We start from the raw sequence: 23,900 nt of genomic DNA on the forward strand, positions 1-23,900 counted from the left end.
ATCACCATCTTGGCATCTCCGTTTCATGCAAATCATTGTAGTTTTGTTAGTATTTCATATCCAAATACATCTATCAATTTTCATTAACTTTTTGTACGAAACTGTCACATGCAAAGCACAATACTATTGACATGGTTTCACAATTATATTTACATGGTAGACAAAAGAGCTCTTTCCATTACACATCCAAAAAATTGGACGAAACACAAACTAGTGCAGAGCTGAGGCACATTTGCCACTAAGACTACAGAAGCCATAGATAACTGTCCTGTAAATGTGTGTAGGTCACTACTGTTTAAGAAGATGTTAGGAAAATTATTATTACAAATAATTTATGCTTTGCGTAAAATAACGCGTCTTTCTCGCTTGTATTCGACTTCATCCCTCTGGTGCATAATAATAAGAGCTCTTCTCACCTGCAAATAAGTAGTTGTGATATCAATGAAAGCACCAACACACTCAAGATTGTTCATTTGTCCCTGAATCACACAATGTGTGATATTATCAATATTCAAAAGACAATTCAAATCAGAAAGCATCAAATCCCAATCATCGTACTTTTCCAGATTTGTTGCTTACTTACGGAGGCAACTGTAATGGATATTTAATCAAATTCGTGCTTACAATGGATTCATTCATCCCCATTCTTGTGAGCTCATCGATCAGCTTTCTCTCTGATATGTGGTTCCCAATGCCTACTCTTCTCCTTATCTGAGTTTCAGCTTGCTGTTTAAGGGTCAAAAAATATGCACACGTTGGAAAAGAATAGGGTACGAGAAAGATGAGAAAGAGAACGAAAATGATATCTTATCTAGAACTCAGTTGCTTCGTTTCTTTTCTTGTAGGAAAGACGACAATGACATAGTTTCTTCTAACCTTAACTTCATTCGCCATCTCACCAGTGAGATTGACTTGTTGCTGTATTCCAGACTTTGCCGCGTCCATTGTGGCTGCGTTGAATAGTCTTATTGCTTCACGAACATGCTCCTCAGTAGCTTCGTGGCGCCTGAATTTGACATTGTAGTTTTCGTTATTAAAGTTCTAGTCCCCATTCCTAATAAAAAAAACATCACAACTGGAAGTCCTAACTCCTAAGCATCAGTCTGTGTCACTAATACAGTAATACTTACAGTTGCATTTTTGCAAGGGCCTCACTCAACCTCACTATAGCTTCAAGCTGCCTTACAGTGATTGGGACTGCAGCAGCCTCTCCAGTTTCATTTGCTAGCTGTCTCATGTCCTAAAAGAAAATTCGTGAAGATAACGTCAATTGGAACCTTCTGAACAATATACCAATATGCAGACCCCGTTAATGAGAAATCAAATGGAACTCCCAATAAAAAACTTTTAGCATGATCTACTTCTTTGAGCACCATGTGAGAATTTTTGGGTTGGCATCTGTTCAATCCTCAATACAATAAGTTAACAGCAAGAATACCTGTCTGATTTTCACATAATTACTCTGCAGCTCTCTCGACGCAGTTTCTGATAAACGGGGGTGGCATTCAGTTCGACAATATTGTATGTACCTGCAAATGTTGCAAAGAAAAAAAATTCATCTCATTGATATTTCAATGGCAACATTGGATAATGTATGTATGAACTTGTGCTTCAAATTGATATACCTCTTCAGCCAATTCTCTTCTTTAGAAACTACTCTACCTTCACCCAGTGCTGCACCAGCAGACGCATGAACCTTTATGATATGACTTGCTATAATCTGTCATTGAAAAGCTGAGTCAAGCTACTGATGGAAAAGGAAGTACAATCAAAGTGGACCAGCAGTGACACTCAAAGATTAGTACGCATTTGGTGTTGAAATGCCCACCAAAATTAAAACAAGAATTGTACTCCCAAAGTACTTAAGCAAAACACTTCGAACTAGCAATATTAAAAATACCTTATCCTGACTGTACATCCTGATATCTTTAACAATGAATATCAAGTCAAATCTCGAAAGAATTGTCGTCTGCAGATCGATATTATCCTGAGCAGTCTGAAAGAAAGCAAGAGTGTCAGTTAGTATTCAAAGAAATCACAAGTTGCATGTGAAACTCTTAAAATGGATCAACTAGGGTGACAGCGTACCTTAAGATCGTCATAACGTCCAGATGGAGGGTTAGCAGCTGCAAGCACAGAGGTTCTAGAATTAAGAACGGTTGTTATTCCTGCTTTGGCAATGGATATGGTTTGCTGCTCCATGGCTTCATGAATAGCAACCCTAAGCCACAACAATGTAGTCTATTAGAACTCCATGAAAAAACTAAGTTAAGCACATCAAGATCTCTATCCAGCTTGCATTACCTATCCTCTGATCTCATTTTGTCAAACTCGTCAATACAGACAACACCTCCATCCGCTAAAACCATGGCTCCTCCTTCAAGATAAAACTCACGCTGGGTTGCACCGAGAAATTCTAATTAGAGACATTTTCATATCAAAGGAAGGACAACTACCTCACTAATATTTTGTGAAAGGCATTGCAAACCTAGAGACAACAATTATCCGTAAATTAAAATCAAAAGAAGATCAAGAACTTACAGAACTGCTATCCCTGATAACAGAAGCTGTAAGACCAGCAGCTGATGACCCTTTTCCTGAAGTATATACGGCCACCGGAGCTGTCTTCTCGACAAACTTGAGAAACTTTACAGAAGAGTTGAAATCAAATCAGCATGTGCTATTTGTAGAATGGAAGAAGAGCATAAACTGTCTTATTCTCACGTGGCTAGGAAAATAGGTCTTAAACTAACAGAGATATTTTCTGCGAAAAATAGTATACTGCCACTTATTTTGTGAGCCCATAAAATAAATATAAGAGAACCAACCTGTGATTTAGCAGTAGATGGATCCCCCAAAAGTAAGACATTAATATCACCTCTTAGCTTCACACCATCAGGCAAATGCTGCTCACATGAAGATGGGTTGTTAGTTGTTACCATCAATAAACCACACAAGTACTAAAAGACAAATTCAGGATATACCTTTCTAGATCCCCCGAACAGAAGACACGCCACAGCCTTCTTTACATCTTCATGACCAAATATAGAGGGAGCAATTTTCGAGCATATATTTTTATAAGCATCTTCTGAAGCAAACCTCTTGAACTCTTCTATCTGCAAACATATGAAAAATGGTTGAAAAATCATATTACTGGTTCCATAACAAAGCCTACTTCAATTAAAATATGACAAAAACATTTAGCATCTAGTGCTTGAATATATACTGCACAATTTCATGAAGACCTATATTTTAACTAACTAACAAGAGCTACGCATGTTGAAAACAATAGCAGTGTGGAGAAGACGTTAAAGATATTCCCAAATATTGAGTTCAACCAATACCTCGTCTTGTGTAAAAGCAGAGGGACCACGAGAGTTGGCATCAGTTGCTTCTTCTATTCCTACCACTCTGATGTAAGGCTGCCTAACAGCAACTGCTCCCTTGTGACTACATAGAACCGAATAGAGTAAACATCGAAGTTAAGCAGTGAAGTGCAGTATACAAAGATATTAAAATATTCATCTAAAAGTAATAACAATCCTCACGATGTGGCAGAATTGGAAGCTTGATAGATGCTATAAATGCCCATGATGGTTAATCTTGTGCCAGGCACAATTGTCTGAACAAGATGACGGTCCACAGATAGAAGCATATTTCTTGGAAGCTCTCCGGTAGGTACATCCTTCATAAACCAAGGGGGTGAAAACCACTAATTAATGAACATTCCATAATTCAATTTGAACTTCGTTTCCTTAATAAATTAAGATCATCACCTCTGGATTCTCTTGCAATTTCAAGGTTTGCTGATCAACATACTTGCTCTTATCAGGAACCACAACCCACGGATCAAGCGGACAAGGCTCTTCTCCAGGCTAAACATTTCCAATCCCTTGTATTAGATGTCAAACTAGAAAAGAAAGCCAATCCAAGACAAATGCCGAAAGAAAGGAAGATAACAGGAATATAACAAACCTGAGGAATATGGTTGCAAGAGCGAGGGACGATTGCCCCACCAAGACCTGGCCGGCAAGGTACCCTCTGCACATTTTTACAGTTCTTACACATGACAATCACATAAGTCGCCTTCGCCTTGACCCTCGAAGCAGCTATAGTGATCCCGGAAACCTTGATGAGTTTTGATATGCATTGTGCCTACAATAATTTAAAAGCAAAATTATATATCATAACCAAACCATAAACTCCTAAAAAACCACCCCCCGATTCTCATTGCTCAAATAAACAACTTGTTATGTTCGATTAGAAATAAAAGTTTTATCATTTTCCCAAACTTTCTCATCAACCAAACAGAAGATACAAAGACCAAGCAAAAAAACAAAGAAACAACCAACCCCGAGCTGGCGCATGGACGCCGGGTCCTCTTTGGAGGTCAGCAAGATCTGAACATCCTCCGGCACCCGTTCCTCCAATTTCCCTTCGTTTCCGGGAACTTTCGTCTTCAAATTCGCCAAAACCTGACCGGCGGCGTTCTCAAACTACAAAATCGCCAAAATTAAAGCAAATCAAAATTAATTAACAGACAAAAAAATGATTAAATGAAATCGATAGGGGATAATTAACCAAGAGGTCAAGTTTTAACCAGAGGCAAGTAATCGGAGGGGGCAGAGCGGAGCTTTGCGACGAGGTCGGCGTCGAAAGAATCGAGGTCTTCAATGTCGACGAGAAGGTACTTAGGGTTGTGGAGGAGGCTCTCCCTGTAGGAGAACACATTTTTCTGGGTCTCAAAGCTTCGGATGAATTCCTTGAATTTCTGGAGGACCGAGTGGCGGGTGGCAGCTGCGGCGTTGCTTCCTGGGTCTCCTCCATCGCCGCCGAGAGACTGCGCTTGGTCGCTGTAATAGATCGCTCCTTCGTCCCACCCTGACATGACTCTGCTCTCTCTCTCTCTCTCTCTCTCTCTAGAATTACAATGTTAAGTCCCTCTCACTTTCTCTCTCTAAAATGCTCACTCAGTGGTCTAAAAAGGTCAGATGACTGGTAGGGCAACCGCGCGAAGGAGGAGTACGTCTTTTGGCGGGAAGAATTTGGCGGGAAAGAGGGCGAGGGTTTATCTGGCAGTGGCACGTGACGCAATGGTTAATAATGGACCAGTAAATTGGGCCGGACAGGGCGGCTCACCCTGGGGGGCAGAGGCCCAAGCTCTACTTGGCCTTTCTTTTTAAATTTATTATTACTAAGGGAAGAGCGAGGATTTGAGAGTATTACAATAACTTATGAGAGGATGAAGTTTCGAGCTCAAGACATATAAGTGAGAACCAACACCTTATCAACTAAAATATTGGACCACATGACATAATCCTAAATTGATACCAATCGTAAAGAGCTCGCGAGTAAAGCTTCGCCTATATAAAATGGCATATAAACAGAAGAGAAATGCTATTATGCTACTAGTTCCATGTGAGAGTGTTAAAGGACACAAAGTCGATAATATCGTGACGCTGTATATAAGGAAATATGACAATATTCTGTATATATATATATATATATATATATATATATATATATATGTATGAAAATGCTCAATTGCCAAACAGTTTGGCACGTTATATTGTCAGACTGTCAATCTGAACCATTAATTACGTAAATTAATGGTAATTAAAGGTTCAGATTGACAATCTGACAATATAACAAGCCACATTGGCTGGCAAAAGAACATTTTAATACATATACATACATTTTATACGCAAACAAACATTTTGCACAATCTGTCAACATATATTTCGCGTTCAACCCACAAATCATCAAAAAACTAAAAACAAAAATAAAAAAGATTGTTCATCAGGCAAAGTTCCTCCCATCGCAAGGGCTAAAAGATGTTGTGGTTAGCCACTCCTACATAAAACCTCTGTTTTTCAAGTACCAAAGTGCCCCTTCTGCCGCACTCTCTGCTGCTGCTTTCTTTTTCATATTAGGCTCTCCGAAGCACTCTAACAGCGTATCTGGATCTTCTTCTATCTTTACTACAGCCTTGTAGGTGAACCTGCAAAGGATTTGAATAACAAATCAATACAAAAAGTCTTGCTACAAACCGCAACTTAGAAAAATTAAAACAAAATGTAACATATGATATACGAGATGAAGGTGAACCTCGTACATTTTTATTTCAGTCTTCAATTAAGATTTTGATTCCTCAGAAAATATTCTTCTAAGTTTTAACACACCATAGTTTTATCACTATGTTGATAATATATACTTACAATTTTAAGTGGCTTGGTCCTTCTTCATTGCAGCACTCAAATAAGGGAGTTTCCCAGTAGTTAGCGGCACAAACTTCGTACAAACGAGATCTTGATGTTGCCGTGTGTGTACCTGGAAGATTTTCTAAGTAAGCAAATTTGAAAAGTATCCCATACTGATACCCTGTAAGTACAAGAAACATTAACAGTACCTCCGGATTGCGAGTTAGCATCATTCTTAGGATTTTCCCTGGTCTTATTGGGCCGCATTTTGACTGCTCCAGATGAAGATGGGGATTGTCGTACAGGTTTTCTGCAGGAAGAGTGACCATTTCTCTCTCGATTGATAGGATGACCTTGGGAGTTAAAATTTCCGCGGGAAACTTCTTGTACATTTAAGTTATCAAATCCACTTGCATCAAGAAGCACAACATCTATTGGTGTTTCATCATATCCGATAAGTTTGGCTTCCATCTCGCTGCTTGACTTTAAGACTTCCTCCAATGAGTTAATCATAGGTATGTTGCCTTGAGCCTGCAATTCCGAGAATGATCCTCAAAATTAGAACTTTAATTACTGAAGGGGCTAGTTTTATACAGTTGAACACTTGAAGGAGCTAGTTTCTTAGGGTTGAACCCTAGCATATCAAACATAAAGCATACAGTTTTACCTTCAACTTCTCGAAAATCAGTTGTGCACAAATTCTTATTCCATCCTTTTTGTTCAAGCTGGTCGTAGAAGCAGATACACAAACATTATTCCCATTCACTGTTGCACGAACTGAATACTTTTTACCCATTTTTGTCGGTACAAACTCAAGACCCCATGAATGAGCTTGGCAAAGTTCACGTAGTTCCCTAATAGGACTAAGTTGCAAGCTGGAAAAGCTCATAATTGGTTTCAGAAAGGATAGCATTATCTCCCAAACACGATTCAAGTTGAACCCTGTATCAAGAAGAATTGCACCCAGACAGGACTCTACCAAGTCGCCCAGAGCCTGAAGCAATAAACTTAATCGTTAAAGATTCAGATGAAGTTAACACCTTATTAATACTCCCAAGGGATCATAGAAATCTAAAGGCATACCTTTGGACATTTGGGCCCATCAAGCAGACCTCTATCTGATGCAGCTTCAATAAAGCCCACATAACTTTCTATCGCCTCTGAAAGGCTACAGGAATCACTGATTAGAAACTTGTGGAAGGACCGATCTACTGCAACATTAGCAAAGGCTTTATTATTCACAGACACTGATCTCAAATCCGTTAATTGACCAGGCTTCAACTTTGGATAAACCGAATACAGGTATGAGGTGATCAAGTAATCCAAGACGGCATCCCCAAGAAACTCCAATCTCTGATAAAAACATCAAGGCAAAGAAAACTGAAGCAAGCATAATACAAATTGTTCGAGTGCAAGCTAGTTTGCCAAAGTTATTAGGCAGATGGGAAAATTTTTGGAAGTGAAAATGACAGTAGAGGGCATACCTGATAGCAGCCTCCTCCATGCTTATTGTAAGAAGGATGTACAAATGCCTGTAAGAGCAGACCTCTGTGGAGAAACTTATAACCTAATGAATTTTCAAGGGCAGCAATGTCCATGCAAGCAGAAAGTGGGATGTATCTAGAGCTTGCTATGCATGCTTCGGTAACTTGTGATGGTTCGAAGTCTACTTGTATGCCAATCCACTTAAGAAATGCAGTTGCAGCTATAAAGCCACTGTCAACTACGAATGCTCCAACAAGGGCTTCAACAACATCAGCAATGGTTTTATTATATAACCAATGGTGACCCTTACTGCATCTGACCTCACTAGCACTTGTGTGATTTACATCACCAGATACGTCATGAGAATGAATAGCTCCTACTGTCTCCTTGTTACAAATTCTTGGGCAAGGACGGCCTAAAGCAAAGAACTGAGAGGGTTCAAATGGTTGATCCCGTATGTATACCTGAAAAGGGAGAGTACAATTATGCACTATAATTTGAGAAAAATTAAAAGCAAGTAAATGTAAAAGGTGCCTTGTATTTCACTGAATGATTTTCAATGTGACAGTGTAGAACATGAAGCATAGGTAACAAGAAGAAACTTTGCCAAAGACTTCAAAGAAACAAGTAGGGAGGTCGCTGAACTCGAGAGGGCAACATTGCACAGAAACATTTAATTTTGTGCAGATGATTATTACTTCCATAGAAGAGTAACAATTTATTTCAGAGCTGTTTTTTAAGCATTTTGGAGGTAAGCATGTTTGTCACCTATAGAGATAATTGATAAACCATGAGAAATAACATCAGTGGATGGATTATTTGTGGCAACTAATGTCAGACACCAAGGAAACATTCAGAGATCAATATGTTTAAGTAGCGCCAAGAGATTATTGAATGAAAGTATGAAGCAACTGCAATATATCAAGTATCGACAGCAGTAAACCAGTGTGGAAACTTTTGGGAGAGACAGGTATAACATGGCTCACTGACCTTTTCAATAGGATTTTGAAAACGAAGAAGATGCCAAATGAGTGGCGAACGAGCACTTTTGTGCCTATCTACAAGAATAAGGGCGACGTACAAAATTGCATGAACTATAGGGGTATTAAGCTAATGAGTCATACAATGAAGCTCTGGGAGAGAGTCATTGAGCATAGATTGAGGCAAGAGACACGGGTTTCGGACAACCAATTCGGGTTCATGCCAGGGCGCTCAACCATGGAGGCAATCTATCTCTTACGAAGATTGATGGAAAGATATAGAGATGGGAAAAAGGATTTACACATGGTCTTTATAGATTTGGAAAAAGCGTATGATAGGGTCCCAAGAGACATTCTTTGGAGGATTTTAGAGAAGAAAGGAGTACGCGTAGCATATATCCAAGCTATAAAGGATATGTATGAAGGAGCAAAGACTGCCGTAAGAACTCATGAAGGACAAACCGAAAGCTTTCCCATAACTGTAGGATTACATCAAGGCTCATCCTTAAGTCCTTACCTTTTTGCGTTGGTAATGGATGAGTTAACAGGACATATTCAAGATGATATTCCTTGGTGTATGCTTTTCGCAGACGATATAGTGTTGATAGATGAAACTCAGGAAGGGGTAAATGCAAAGCTTAACCTTTGGAGAGAAGTGTTGGAATCTAAAGGTCTTCGCCTAAGCCGATCAAAGACAGAATATATGGAGTGCAAGTTCAGTGCAAATGGAGGCCAAAACGAGTTAGGGGTGAGGATCGGAGATCAAGAAATACCAAAGAGCGACCGTTTTCGTTACCTAGGATCTATCTTGCAAAAGAACGGAGAATTAGATGGAGATCTCAACCATAGAATACAAGCTGGATGGATGAAGTGGAAGAGTGCATCCGGCGTGTTGTGTGACCGCCGTATGCCACTGAAGCTCAAGGGAAAATTTTATAGGACGGCAATAAGGCCGGCGATGCTGTATGGCACAGAATGTTGGGCGGTGAAACATCAACACGTACACAAAATGGGTGTAGCGGAGATGAGGATGCTTCGTTGGATGTGTGGGCACACGAGAAAAGATAAGATTAGGAATGAGGATATCCGGGGTAAAGTAGGAGTAGCAGAAATTGAAGGAAAGATGAGAGAAAATCGGTTACGGTGGTTTGGACATGTGCAAAGAAGGCCTACTGACGCTCCGATTAGAAGATGCGACTATGGGACAGAGGTTCAGGGCCGAAGGGGTAGAGGAAGACCTAGGAAAACTTTGGAAGAGACTCTAAGAAAAGACTTAGAGTACTTGGATCTAACGAAGGACATGACACAGGATCGAGCACAATGGCGTTCTAAGATTCGTATAGCCGATCCCACTCAGTGACTTGGATTTTCCAAGTCTCCAACCGAGAAGTTTTCCTCACTCGGAAAATTAAGGGAACACTACCCCAACCTACATGCTCCACTCAGAAAGCTTCAACATACAAGCTTCAACAAAAGAAAATTCAAAGAACTTAGCGAAGAAGGCTTTGGTGTATTTAACACAATACGTTGAAATGAAGGAAAGCTTATTTATTGATATCCCCGATAAGCTACAAATATGTACATATACATGAGTCAAAATAAACACACAAGAGGGAGCCTTCACAAATGTTGCTTAGGAGAAGTCTCAGCAGTCGGTAGAGCCCCAGAAAGAGAAGGCACCGGAGGGGGATCATTTGGAGCCTCAGTACTGGACAGAACCCTAGAAGGAGGAGGCATCAGAGGTTGATCATTTGGAGCTTCATTACGCGGTACAGCCCCAGAAGACGAAGGCAATAAATGCCTTTGGAACAAACCCACAAATCTCTGATGATCAAGTAAAACCTGACCATCAGTTTCCTTCATCTGGTCAAGCTTCCTCTTCATGTTTGTAGCATAGTCATGTGCGAGCCGGTGCAACTGTTTATTCTCATGCTTGAGCCCCCTAATCTCCTGTTTGAGACTCATCACTTCAGCCGCCAATGATTCAACTTGGCGGGTTCGAGCAAATAGGCGTTGGGCCATATTAGACACATAACCTGCACACTGAACACTGAGAGCCAGCGAATCCTTAACAGCTAACTCATCAGACCGTTTGGAAAGTAGTCTGTTATCTTTGGGAGTGAGAAGGTTCCTGGCCACCACCGCAGCGGTCATATCATTCTTCATCACGGAATCCCCAACGGTAAGAGGACCAGTAGGGGAGACGAAGGATGGGCGCCATATGTTGTCTGGAGAAGGCGGGGCTGCCTCTTCAACAAGGTTCAAGTCAAAACGACGGTCGGAGGGGCCAGACATTTTCAAAGGTGTTGAAGAGAGAAGAGGTCGGACAAATCAAGATCTTAGAAGTGCAAGAATGAAGCTTCTACTGGTGGAGATTCAAGTGTGCTTTGGAACTTAATGCCAGCCCCTATAAAAATCTGCACTCGACGGAGCTTCAGAAATCGAAGAGGCGCCTGCTCAGAAATCGAAGAGGCGTTTGCTTTCTCAAAAGCTGGGCTGCTTAGAGATCACGAGGGTTGATCTCAGAAATCGAAGAGGCGTTTGCTTTCTCAAAAGTTGGGCTGCTCAAAGATCACGAAGGCCGATCTCAGAAATCGAAGAGGCGCTCGCTTTCTCAAAAGCTGGGCTCCCCAGAGACCACGAGGGCCGATCTCAGAAATCGAAGAGGCACCTACTTTTCTAGCCTTGTCAGCACCTGTCACACGCACACTCAGCTTTGCAGAAATTATGGGCATTCTGTCGAAGACTTCTGGTGAAGTAGAAAGCACATGAATCTTACTGTTCAATCACCCACTTCCCACACGCAACAATAGCTCATGGGTACCACAGATAACTTTGCCAAAGTTCTCTGCCAAAGTTGAGCACATGAAGCTTGCAGCTCCCACTACATCGCTCTGACCAAGAAGGGTAAAATAATAGCAAAGAAACAGCACTAACAAAGTTTAGACCCATAAATTTTGAAGGTCTAGCTACCATATTATTACCCACAAGGGTAAAGGAACAGTACTACTGCTGGATAATTGGAAAGTCCCTGTGTGTCAACCTCTGTGCTTCGTGGCAAGGTAGACTAGCAAACATGCCCAACCTTTACTCACATTCGAGAAAACACTCCCAACAAGATTGCTTGCTCCAAAATCGAAGAGGCACCGTCCTCCGAATCTCGAGAGCCAGACTCCCAACATGACTACTTTCTTAAAAATCGAAGAGAGGGTAAAGGAACAGTACCATTGCTGGATAATTGGAAAGTCCCTGTGTGTCAACCTCTGTGTTTCGTGGCAAGGTAGACTAGCAAACATGCCCAACCTTTACTCACATTCGGGAAAACACTCCCAACAAGATTGCTTGCTCCAAAATCGAAGAGGCACCGCCCTCCGAATCTCGAGAGCCAGACTCCCAACATGATTACTTTCTCAAAAATCGAAGAGACACTGCTCCCCGAATCTTCGAGAGCCAGACCCCCAGCATGATTGCTTTCTCAAAAATCGATGAGGCATCGTTCTCCGAATCAATCGAAGAGGCGCTCGCTTTCTCAAAAGCTGGGCTGCTCAGAGACCACGAGGGCCGATCTCAGAAATCGAAGAGGCACCTACTTTTCTAGCCTTGTCAGCACCTGTCACACGCACACTCAGCTTTGCAGAAATTATGGGCATTCTGTCGAAGACTTCTGGTGAAGTAGAAAGCACATGAATCTTACTGTTCAATCACCCACTTCCCACACGCAACAATAGCTCATGGGTACCACAGATAACTTTGCCAAAGTTCTCTGCCAAAGTTGAGCACGTGAAGCTTGCAGCTCCCACTACATCGCTCTGACCAAGAAAGGTAAAAGAATAGCAAAGAAACAGCACTAACAAAGTTTAGACACATAAATTTTGAAGGTCTAGCTACCATATTATTACCCACAAGGGTAAAGGAACAGTACCACTGCTGGATAATTGGAAAGTCCCTGTGTGTCAACCTCTGTGCTTCGTGGCAAGGTAGACTAGCAAACATGCCCAACCTTTACTCACATTCGAGAAAACACTCCCAACAAGATTGCTTGCTCCAAAATCGAAGAGGCACCGTCCTCCGAATCTCGAGAGCCAGACTCCCAACATGACTACTTTCTCAAAATCGAAGAGAGGGTAAAGGAACAGTACCATTGCTGGATAATTGGAAAGTCCTTGTGTGTCAACCTTTGTGCTTCGTGGCAAGGTAGACTAGCAAACATGCCCAACCTTTACTCACATTCGAGACAACACTCCCAACAAGATTGCTTGCTCCAAAATCGAAGAGGCACCGCCCTCCGAATCTCGAGAGCCAGACTCCCAACATGATTACTTCCTCAAAAATCGAAGAGACACTGCTCTCCGAATCTCGAGAGCCAGACCCCCAGCATGATTGCTTTCTCAAAAATCGAAGAGGCATCGTTCTCCGAATCTCGAGAGCCAGATACCACAAACCACTTTTTCAAAATGCTCTGACAGAGTTAAAACATGTGAAACTGGCAGCTCCCACTACCGTGCTATGACCAAGCAGGGTAAAGGAATAGCATTACTACTTGTTGTTAGGGAGACTCCTATATATGTCGACCTCCATCCCCAACGGACAGGCAGACCTGCAAAAATGCTCAACCCTTCATCATATCTGAGAGGGCACTCCCAACGAAGCCTTTCGAAATATTCAGCTTTCTTTCCCCCCGATAATACCTCTGCAAACAAGCTATACTAGAGCAAGAATATCTCATATCATCAGGGTTAAAAGCAAGAGTATCCCATATCATGCTTTTTCCCTGTCTTTTCCTTTGGCCTTTTTTTTTACCTCCAAGACAAGGAGAAAGAGAGCAATCAGTCAGCACTTGGAATCAAACTTCCAGCCAGAAACTGACTGCCTGGAACCCCTTACCTGATTACTTACCTGGCATTGCTCTCGAGTACTCATCTTCAACATCTTATGTTTCCAGGGAAGATTCCGCATCTGCTTGAGGAACAGATAGGGCAAGTGCGAAGGATACAAGGAAGCATGTGGAGACAAGCGTAACAGCACACGTGCCGATACATCCATTACTCTGTCAAAAGCAAAAGTATCCCATATCAGCAGGGTGGAACGTACTCTAGATTTGATGGACTTGTTTTGACCCTCAAATTCTTCAGTCGGCCTTATACTCTGGAGGAAACCAGAAAACCCTCCAGCTCAGTTCAAGAATAAGCCTGTGGAAAGTTACTTCTTCAAAAGCAAAAGTATCTCATATCATCTCTTCTCATTTTTCTTCTCTTTATCCTTCATGCTGCTGCAAGATGGGGAGAAGGTGAACAATCAGTCGGAGCTCTGATTGCTTACCTTGTCTGTCACCTCTTTCAGCAGACCCCCTAGCTCGGCGACTTGGGGGACTCCTACTACATGGTTTGTATCGCGCTTGACCAAGCCTGAAACTACAAGTAAGCTTCAAGTGAAATTGATACATTACCTTGTGCATCTCCACCAGTTAAAGATACCACCCCTGGATGGAGGAAGAGTACTTCCAGAGAAGATGCCACATCTACCTATGAGACAGATAAGGCAAGTCAAGACGACACCACACTCCGATACTTAGAAGTTTCGTGATTACGAGATCATTCTCCCACAATATTTCCTACTGTCATTTGTACTAAATCATTCACTTGTACTCACTAAAGGAGAGTTTGAACCTATGTACTTGTGTAAACCCTTCACAATTAATGAGAACTCTTCTATTCCGTGGACGTAGCCAATCTGGGTGAACCATGTACATCTTGTGTTTGCTTTCCTATCTCTATCCATTTATATACTTATCCACACTAATGACCGGAGCAATCTAGCGAAGATCACAAAAAGCGACCGTTTTCGCTACCTAGGATCTATCTTGCAAGAGAACGGAGAATTAGATGGAGATCTCAACCATAGAATACGAGCTGGATGGATGAAGTGTAAGAGTGCATCCGGCGTGTTGTGTGACCGTCGTAGGCCACTGAAGCTCAAGGGAAAATTTTATAGGACGGCAATAAGGTCAGCGATGTTGTATGGCACAGAATGTTGGGCGGTGAAGCATTAACACGTACACAAAATGGGTGTAGCGGAGATGAGGATGCTTCGTGGGATGTGTGGGCACACGAGAAAGGACAAGATTGGGAATGAGGATATCCGAGGTAAAGTAGGAGTAGCCGAAATTGTAGGAAAGATGAGAGAAAATCGGCTCCGGTGATTTGGACATGTGCAAAGAAGGCCGACTGACGTTCCGGTTCGAAGATGTGACTACGGGACAGAGGTTCAGGGCCGAAGGGGTAGAGGAAGACCTAGGCAAACTTTGGAAGAGACTCTAAGAAAAGACTTAGAGTACTTGGATCTAACGGAGGACATGACACAAAACCAAGCGCAATGGCGTTCTAGGATTCATATAGCCGACCCCACTTAGTGGGAAAAGGCTTTGTTGTTGTTGTTGTTGTTGTTGTTGTTCTAAAAAAAATCATAGATGAATGGAATTTGGAAAATAAGAATCACTTCCACAAAGAATAAACTAAAATTCTACCTGTAAGTTGCTTCTTGTGGCTAGCTTGAACAAATTGGAATTGTTTACCACATTAGAACGCTTCCTTGTTAGTCCCCCTTCATCAAGGCTACCATGCCGAAGGAAGAAGTGTCGCCCAACAGCAAACTTGAGGAAAGCATCACCAAGTATTTCAAGCCTTTCAAGGGAAAGCCGCTCCTGGCACTTCTCAGTTGTGAGTGCCTCTAGAACCTTGTATAAAGAAGATTTAACATCAGGGGATTATGAATAGTCATTTTAATACTTGTGTTGGGTAGTATAATGGCCAAATTAGAACAATAAAGTATTTATCAAAACAACATTGTGGAGAAAGGCCTTACTCTCTTGGCAGTAACTGCACCTCCCTCTGGGAATGAAGTAGATAATACATGCTTCAGTTCGATGGCGACAAGCAGGTTTTCCAGCCGGTGCATGAGTGATGGTAACAAAGATATTGAACTCCCAATATCTTTGGAAAATCCTATTACCTTCAACTCGCAAAGCTCAGGTGGCAAGCTAATAAAATACTCCTCTAGTTGTGTCGGTCCTGTATTAATAACATAAAAAACTTATGCATGATTCTCATGCATGCATGTATTGATTCGTTTGAGCAGTCTGACAAAAGTGAAGCAATGTTCGAGGTGAAACTTTTATAAATCCAAATAACATATATCTGAAACGCAGTGCAGAAATATGACCAACCAAGCCACCTCCATAAAAAAGAACTGTGACAGGAAACAAATTCCAACAAGAAATTACCCGAATCTTCTTGCCTTCGGTTGTGTAGCAAGTTGTGTAAAGAGAAAAGTGGTTTGGCACGCAGAAGCTGTTGCTCAGGGTATTTAAGGTAAATGCCAAATCTGCTCAGAATGTTTAAACAAAAGTGCCATGAAAAATAAATGAGAAAAAGAATCTGTGAAATTAAAGTTTATTCAGATAAGGTGGATGGAAAGAAATTCATGTATAAAATCCCATCACATACAAAAAAAAAAAAAAAAATTCCAGTTAGCACATAAGTTTGAACAAGGTAATGTACTAATATAAGATGTGCTCAAAAGAGAATATATGTTGACAACTTGATATTAATCGACTTAAGAAACCAGGAAAGCAGCAACTTACTTTTGAATTAAATGGTCCACATAGGTTAAAGTGCCCGAGTTTTTATATTGGCTGTAGCCATTCTTTTCTCGAACAACATCAGTGATGAAGTAAAATGATTTCTTATATGGGACATAGACTAAACTATTCTGAATATCCCTTATGCTTTTGTAACCTGATGCAAGACGAATATCCAAAGAAGTAACTTTCTCTGTAGCATCTCCTGGAGCCCTGAACACTGGGGATGATAAACATTTTCTGATAGTCCCCCAATCAATGCTTGCTATCTTATCATCATTACCCAACATTACTGGAAGCAACAGGTAGAACGTTGATGAGCTTGATCTATCATGCCTTCCCAATGGAACATAATCAGAAACAAATTCTGTTCGGTCAAGGACGAGCTTGAGGAACATTTCTTGAAAATTTTGTGCCAGCACGATCTACAAAGAGAAATTCAGGAAACTGAGAAAGACTACACCAAAACTAATAACATTTGGGAAGCAACTGTGTACCTCATCTTTGCCAAAATTGGCAAATCCTGAAGGGACCAACTTTGTAATCACAGATCTACCATGAGCGAGATGAAGATCAAGTTCCATTGTTTCGGCTTCTACTGGGAGAGGAGCCTTGACAAATAGACCAAAGCTTCTATAGATCCTGTCCTCAGGAACAGGGTTAAATTTTATATAGTACGAGCTGAGGGAAACAAGGTCCTCCGAACTACTCCATGGCTCTTTTAGTGCAGCAGGAACTAGCATTTCATGTAGTTCTCCTCTTGGATCCTCATCTGGTACATATGGAGACAAGGAATTGAATAAAATAATAACAAGAGAAAAAAAAAGTCTTGACAGTGCACTGATATTGTTCAACCTTCGGTACTGTCAGAATCAGAAGACACCAACTCCACCTCATTTGCATTGTCTTGCTGTGGTAAGAGAAAGTCATTTAAGGCACCTAATTTATGCAATTCTTCAATGGCTTTTAGACAAACATCTTTTTTGGCATCTTCCATCGAAGATTGTTGTGTTCCAACAATTTGATGGATTGGTGCATTGGAAGGTAAAATTATCTGACAAACAGTTCCCCCCAAGTCATCGAAAAAAAAGAATTTTGGATTGGGGTCAAAGTACCTGCAACAAGAGATACATCTCATCTCAACTCAAAATAAATATTATACAAGTTTTACACAGCTTCTCGAATGAATGAAGTCATAGCCTTTAAATGAAATTGACAAAAGCAAATAAAAAAGCATCAAATCAGCACAAGGGCTTACTCATCATGTGGAAGCTTTGAACAATACTTGTGTAACAGTGAGATGCTATATCCAGAACTGATGGAAGCACCAGAAGAATCGACATTATACACCCTATCTGCCGAACCAACAAATGTCTCACTGGATGTTCTGAAAGTAATTTCCATGTTCATGTGATCTTCATCTTGTCTGAAGGTTTCTATTAAATCTCTCTCTTTCTGGTTGCCACTGCAACAAGACTCTGACTTAGAAAAGGAAAAGGTATGAGAAGAATGAGCTAACTTCAAACATAAGCATTAGAAAAGCACCTGTTTACCAAAAATGCATATTCAGACTGAGGCATCCGTGCACGACCTCGTGATTGTATAAAGCTAGCAACAGTTTCTGGAAGATCAAATCGTATCACAAGGCAGCATGTCTGAATATCTAGTCCTTCTTCACCAACTTTAGTTGCAACCAATAGATTCAACTGACAAAGCAACAAAATCAAGGGAATTAAATTCCACCTCAGTATGCACTATGCAGAGGATTATATTATTATATTATGCATATAGGATATGTCTTCCCACAAAATAACTCTATGGTAAACTAAAAGTATAAATCATTACCTCTCCAGATCGGAACTTATCAAGAATGATTTTCATCTTCTTCCTTGACATATTCATCAGTCTAGAGTTGACTCCTACAAGAAAATCACACTTCCAAGATGCTAGAAACTTGAGACGTTGCAGTATGTGCGACAAGGAACTTGCAGTAACAATTCTATTGACAAAAATTATGCATTTCATATTTTGTTGCAACCTGAAAGAGGAAATAAAAAATTGGGGTGATAAATTGCTAACTACTACATGTATGATCAATGAGTTAAGGTAAGGAAGGTGGAAGATCAGAGTACAAGAACATTAGTAAATGTCTTTGTGAGCATGAAACAATGACAAATAGGACATTGGGATTTTCCATAGGCCATGTGCTTAAGTTTTTTGCGATTCTCAAAGTCAAAACATTGGTATCAACTGCAGGCTTCTCAGTAAATGTGGATCATTAGCTTTCATGTGACAGTGTCAGAATGACATAATGGTCATAAAAGATAGAAATACTCCCATAAATACCAACCTAAAGGATGAAAGAACTCCAATAAGACGTAAGAGCTTTCTTGAGAAAAATGGCTCCTTTAAAATATCTATAGAAGATAGATCATCTGCAATGGAATCTGTAGGCACAGATAAAGTAACATCCCCTCATTAATACTATAAGTACTGTTTGCTCAGGAACCAAACTTTGCTCCATCAATGATTACAGATCAAAATTTTAAAAAAATAAAGGGAAAGTACAAGTAGTTACCTTTTAAGCAGTCAGTAGTAAGGATGTCATCAACCTGAGTCAGATATCTAACACATAGAGAATCATCACCATTATTTCCTTCCTCCTCTATTAGTTCTCTCCTTTCCAAGTGATCGCCACTCAAAAGAACATGACTAGCCTTTAAAAGGGAACCAAAAAAAAAAAAACAAAGAAAGATAACCATTGTACAAGATTAAAAAATAAATAAAAATCAAGAAACAACAAACAAGCAAGAATAACTAGAGCTGAAACTATAAGAATCAGATTGCAAAATAAGCTTCTTCCTTTTTTTTCTCTTTCATACCACCTTTGCGTGCTAAATCACTCACTCTAGACACACAACTCAGTTTAGGGACGACATAGGTAACTTACCAAGTCCTTCACATACACACAACTCAGGGTTTAGGGACAACAAAGGTAACTTACCAAGTCCTTCACATACTCGTTTAAGTATATAGAAAGATAATTGCAGAAAAGGAATCAAGGAAATAGATAATTGAGTATGTATATCAAATATTATCCCTTCTTGTCGCTAAAGATTACAGTAAGATAACAAATAATTTGACGACCGATAAAATTTTAGAGTTAAAGTTGCTCACTTTTAATGCTCCCCAAAGGCCAAGATTTTCCAAGCAAAACCTTATACTTTCATGCATTCTGTTCAACAGTTTCTTTGTACTCCTTAGACTTTGGAGATCATTTGTCTTCTTACCAAGTTCTGCTATACACTGCCAAAGATAAAGAACCAGGATAAAAAACAAAAACTTTGTAACAAGTAAGAGCCTGTGTAGAACCAAACTAATGTCAAAACAACATGCCTGGTGTTTCATCTGCTCAAGTTTAGTGTAGTAAGTGCTATAGGGGCTGGATGCGTCGCTTATAACTGGACCATAATCATACACTGTGATGACAGGAGATGAGACAAAACAATCCAATTCTTTCTTATCAACTGAATAAACCTACAAATAAGGGTGAAATTATGGATTAGCAGTGGGAATCACAAGAACCTTAGATCATAAAAGTAATAGCGCAAATGGCAACTTGCATTTTTTATTTCTCTGAAGATAATAAAAGACAGATTTTCCAACCCATAAGTATCTCAAATTTAAAATTTTCACAGCCCACCTTAGCATCAAGTATACTTTCAAGACTATTGATGCATTTTGATAAGTTTTCCCGACTCGAAGCACCTGAAAGCATAAAAGATGCATGTAAAAATTTGAGAAACGAAAGGATAAGTCTCAGAAAGATGCTTCAGTTCCGCACAAAGTAACAGTATCAACGACATTTAATCTCACCAAAACATGCATATTCGCATGTTAACAACACTTTACACAGATGTTTTATGCCAGATAACTTCTAGACTGATATGATGACAGAACTAATCATTGTGATCAAGATGGAGTTCAGATTCATCAATTTGAACACACATTACCTTTCCCTACAACTGGAGATGCCGTCATGCCAAATATACGAGGATGTTTTGTGGTATTAGCATGGTAAAACAACTGTGGACAAAATTGTCAAGGCAGCTTATGTCAATCAAACTCGGTCTCATAAATATGCAAATTAGAATGTGTTATCCAGGCAAGTGTTTGAGAGCTCCTTACTTTCATAATTTCTGCATAGGCATGGTTGCTTTGGACTTGAGCATGATGACACTCATCAAATATCAACAAAGAAATTGACTCCATCTTAATGAAACAGTGACATAAGTTTCGTAGCAGTACTTCAGGGATCATAACAAAAACCTGCATCAAGAAATCAACAAAATAAAAATGTAAAATGATGGACAATTATGAGATTGTATCTCAATTGGTGCAAAAATTATAAATGGTATTCACAAAGCTATAAATTCTGTCCACTTACACAAGATGGACCCATAAGAAACAGTGCACCAGTTTCAGAAAATCCTAATTACTTGAAAGTAAACTTCACTTGGTGAACTAGACAGGAATTGGATGGTAGCTCACTCGTCTTAGCTTTCTCTATGTTGATATAATAGCATTAAAAAAGGTAACATATAGTACTATACAAATAGGAGGATGTGTGGGTATGGATTTATAGACACTGATGTTCAACCTATCAAAAGGTAGAGAATTCTAAGTGAGAGGAAAATGTAGATATTCATGTCAATCAACTGACTAATTACCTCATATTGTTCAATCTCTTTTTCCCAGTCTTGGTGATTCTTCAATTGGTTAGAGCCTCCACAATAAATCCCAACATCGAAACCAAGGGAATCTTCTATAACCCTAGCTTGCTGCAATTTTTTTAGAAGAAAACTAAATAAAAAGAATCCATGTTTTCTCACGGATATTGTAATTTCAGCCAAAAAGGGGGTAAATAAAAAAATTCATGCGTAGATGTAAACTTATTAACGTGTGTGATGGAATCGTCAAACAAGAATTGCACTATTAGCATTAAGAACTCATAGATAAAGAATCGCAAGAACATAACAGTTTAGATTGCAAGGACTCACACAAGTAACTTTGTATGTGTCTAATATAATAAATAAAATTCAAATCCTTTTTCAGATCAGATACTACTGAATAATGAAACACTTCTTATGCATGTTTATCTACCATTCAAAAAAGGAGCATGACAAAATTTTGTTATGCGGTGAGATTGGAAAAACATGCTATGAAGCTTTTTACAGCCTAGAGCTAATAGGTAGAGTTGGGGCTAAGTAGTCTGCTTGTAAGGAAGAACAGCTTCTCCTGAGTTATGAGTATACAGAATTTTCAACTCATCTATGCTCTCCCTTGGAGTAGATAAGAGGGATAATGAAGTCCCTATGCTCATTTGCATATAGCATTAGAGACCACCCGTTGATTTCTAATATATAATGATAAAGTACGCCGACAAGCGCAGAATCCACTTTTCAATTCAGAACCATTTAGTCCAACTGATAGAAGAGCCAAGGTTCAACTCAAACTTAAAGATAACCAAAAATTGCAAAAACAAATTGCCAAGTTCCAAAGGATAGAAGAGCATATCACCTGTTGAACCAGAGCCACTGTGGGTGCAAGAAACACGCATACGCTCTTTTGGGGTTTGCGGATCAGGTGGCGCATCTCGTATATAAGCATGACGGCTATGCGGGTTTTCCCACAACCAGTCCCTAGATACACAATTACGTTCTCCTCCAAAGCTTTCTTGCACAGGTCCAATTGATACCTTCAAAATGAACAATTACAATCACTACAACAAAATTGAAAACATTTCCGGAAACAGATAATTAATAAACCTTGCAAAGAGAATTTTGAAAGTCCAAGTTCAAAATCAAACTTAAAAAACCAGCCTTTCATTCATGTCACTGCTAAGAACATTTAATTCGCAACAACAACCAAAAAACACACGCAAAAATCCGCACTATACAGAAATAAAAGGAAAAGCAACTCTTTTTCTCACATTTTCCTATATTTTCCTACATATTTTCTCTGCAGCCAAACAGGGGAAAAATAACGTGCACAAAAATAAATGAAATTCCAAAAAAGCAACAAACGAAGAAAATCAATAACCCAGATAACAATGTAGTCAAGAAACGGGGCAAACATACTTTCTGGCGTCCTTCCTCGGGTCTTTCTCCGGCTTCGAAGCTCCATGACCGGACTTGACCCGGTCAGTAGACGAACCGCCCTGATCAGACGGTGGAGAACTTCCGCCAGCACCGTCCATGCTACTGGCAGTGTGGGATGATCGGCTTCGCAGTCGGACTCCGGCACCGACCGTCGTCCAAAGCGGAGCGCGAGAGCGTGTGTTTTCTTCAAGTCGCGTTCCGTAGGCTCGATTGAATAATGGTGACGACTGACGAGAATCGCGGAATAGCGTGCGAAGTGGGTAGCTTTTGACCACTTGGGCAAAATTCGAGTGGGTCCGGGGTCTCCTGAGATTCTCAGTATTGACATAAGTTTAGTGCTTGACTTGCTCGATTTTATAGTCCCCGACTCTCCGGCTTCTCTTTGCTTCTTATAAAAGTTTATGGGATATAAATAGGATTAAGAAGTAAAATACCAAGTTCTTGATTAGTATACAAATTTTGTTTGCATAAGTGTAAAGTGTGTACTTTTTTTAGTAATTGATCTCCTAATCAGCACGTGAGAGGATGGACGTGATCACGTGAGGTTGGCGGCGGATTTAAGGTGTATAAAAGTGGATTTTGTTATAATTGATTGCCTAATCAGCATGTGAGATGACGAATGTGAGCACGTGAAATAGGCGGTGGATTCTAGGTGTTGAAATAATGGATTTTGTTATAAATGATTACCTAATCAACACGTGAGAAGACGAATGTCAGCGCACGAGAAGACAAACGTGATCACGTGAGGCAGGCAGTGGATTCTATGTGCAGAAATAATGGATTTTGTTATAATTGATAAAAGAAGTGTGTAAGTAACTTTTATTTAATCACCTAATTAGAACGTGTGAGGAAACGGATCTGATCATGTGATAAAATGAATACAATTTATAAAGAAATTAATTTTTTATCGCTAAATTAGCACATGAAAAGGTAAATGTAATGTGTAATGAAAAGGTAAATGTAATGTGTAAAGAAATTAGCACATGAAAAAGTAAATATGATTTGTGAAGAAAGTGTGTCGTTTCGTAATAAATATATGTGAGGTTGTTTGGGCCCAAAATAACAGTTTGGGCCGAGGGAGGAATCACTTTCGGCCCGGGAAGACGTACGGCGAGAGGGTCATGGGGCGTTCAGCTCATGGGCTTCTAGGCCTAGGTCGGTTAAATCAGAGTGCAAGTCGAGTCCTAATACAATAGGGACCCTCGACGAGATCAGTAAAACTAGAAGGCGAATCCGGCTCAGTTAAGGACTAGATTCGTAGTCCTAACAGAGATAGGACTGATCGAGGTAATGTTAATCCGGAGAGGGAAACCTAGTTCGAATAGGATTGGAACTCGGGCTCGGTGTTCTGCTACTATAAATACAAGACATTCAGCAATGGAAAACCCCCACAAAAATCAATACAAAATTGCCCTGCGCAAACTCTCACAACTTGAGA

General features: G+C 40.1%; 2 protein-coding genes across 2 annotated transcripts; both read right to left on the reverse strand.

Annotated features, from left to right (window-relative positions):
• Positions 1-109: 109 nt before the first annotated feature.
• LOC126606026 (DNA replication licensing factor MCM5-like) lies at positions 110-4,975 on the reverse strand. Its single transcript, XM_050273490.1, has 18 exons — positions 4,601-4,975; positions 4,353-4,496; positions 3,976-4,155; positions 3,777-3,875; positions 3,549-3,685; positions 3,345-3,450; positions 2,985-3,116; positions 2,829-2,906; positions 2,542-2,646; positions 2,305-2,396; positions 2,089-2,221; positions 1,901-1,996; positions 1,626-1,720; positions 1,439-1,529; positions 1,131-1,240; positions 877-1,006; positions 625-726; positions 110-416 (listed from the first exon to the last, which is right to left on the reverse strand). The coding sequence occupies exons 1-18, from the start codon at positions 4,886-4,888 to the stop codon at positions 333-335; spliced, it is 2,202 nt and encodes a 733-aa protein (XP_050129447.1). The 5' UTR covers positions 4,889-4,975; the 3' UTR covers positions 110-332.
• Positions 4,976-5,715: 740 nt separating this feature from the next.
• On the reverse strand, positions 5,716-22,827 carry LOC126606022 (dicer-like protein 4). The gene is made up of 25 exons (XM_050273484.1): positions 22,442-22,827; positions 21,882-22,059; positions 21,032-21,142; positions 20,490-20,630; positions 20,315-20,387; positions 20,005-20,069; positions 19,698-19,838; positions 19,479-19,607; positions 18,880-19,018; positions 18,652-18,748; positions 18,147-18,339; positions 17,847-18,007; positions 17,560-17,766; positions 17,157-17,416; positions 16,799-17,073; positions 16,305-16,726; positions 15,945-16,045; positions 15,527-15,732; positions 15,189-15,398; positions 7,685-8,149; positions 7,284-7,553; positions 6,868-7,194; positions 6,410-6,731; positions 6,219-6,330; positions 5,716-6,001 (listed from the first exon to the last, which is right to left on the reverse strand). The coding sequence occupies exons 1-25, from the start codon at positions 22,558-22,560 to the stop codon at positions 5,854-5,856; spliced, it is 4,872 nt and encodes a 1,623-aa protein (XP_050129441.1). The 5' UTR covers positions 22,561-22,827; the 3' UTR covers positions 5,716-5,853.
• Positions 22,828-23,900: the final 1,073 nt, after the last annotated feature.

Source organism: Malus sylvestris, chromosome 15 (assembly GCF_916048215.2).
Source record: "Malus sylvestris chromosome 15, drMalSylv7.2, whole genome shotgun sequence".
Lineage (NCBI taxonomy): Eukaryota > Viridiplantae > Streptophyta > Magnoliopsida > Rosales > Rosaceae > Malus > Malus sylvestris.

Bases quoted from the DNA above. Each gene is read 5' to 3' on its own strand.
- LOC126606026 (XM_050273490.1), bottom strand. From the start codon at position 4,888: ATGTCAGGGTGGGACGAAGGAGCGATCTATTACAGCGACCAAGCGCAG. The intron at 1,721-1,900 runs GTATTTTTAATA...TTTCAATGACAG, and splicing joins GGATGTACAGTCAGGATAAG to ATTATAGCAAGTCATATCAT. The intron at 417-624 runs GTAAGCACGAAT...ACTTATTTGCAG, and splicing joins TGGGGATGAATGAATCCATT to GTGAGAAGAGCTCTTATTAT.
- LOC126606022 (XM_050273484.1), bottom strand. From the start codon at position 22,560: ATGGACGGTGCTGGCGGAAGTTCTCCACCGTCTGATCAGGGCGGTTCG. The intron at 17,417-17,559 runs GTAAGCCCTTGT...CTCTTGTTGCAG, and splicing joins TCAAAGCTTCCACATGATGA to GTACTTTGACCCCAATCCAA. The intron at 6,002-6,218 runs GTAAGTATATAT...AATCCTTTGCAG, and splicing joins GGACCAAGCCACTTAAAATT to GTTCACCTACAAGGCTGTAG.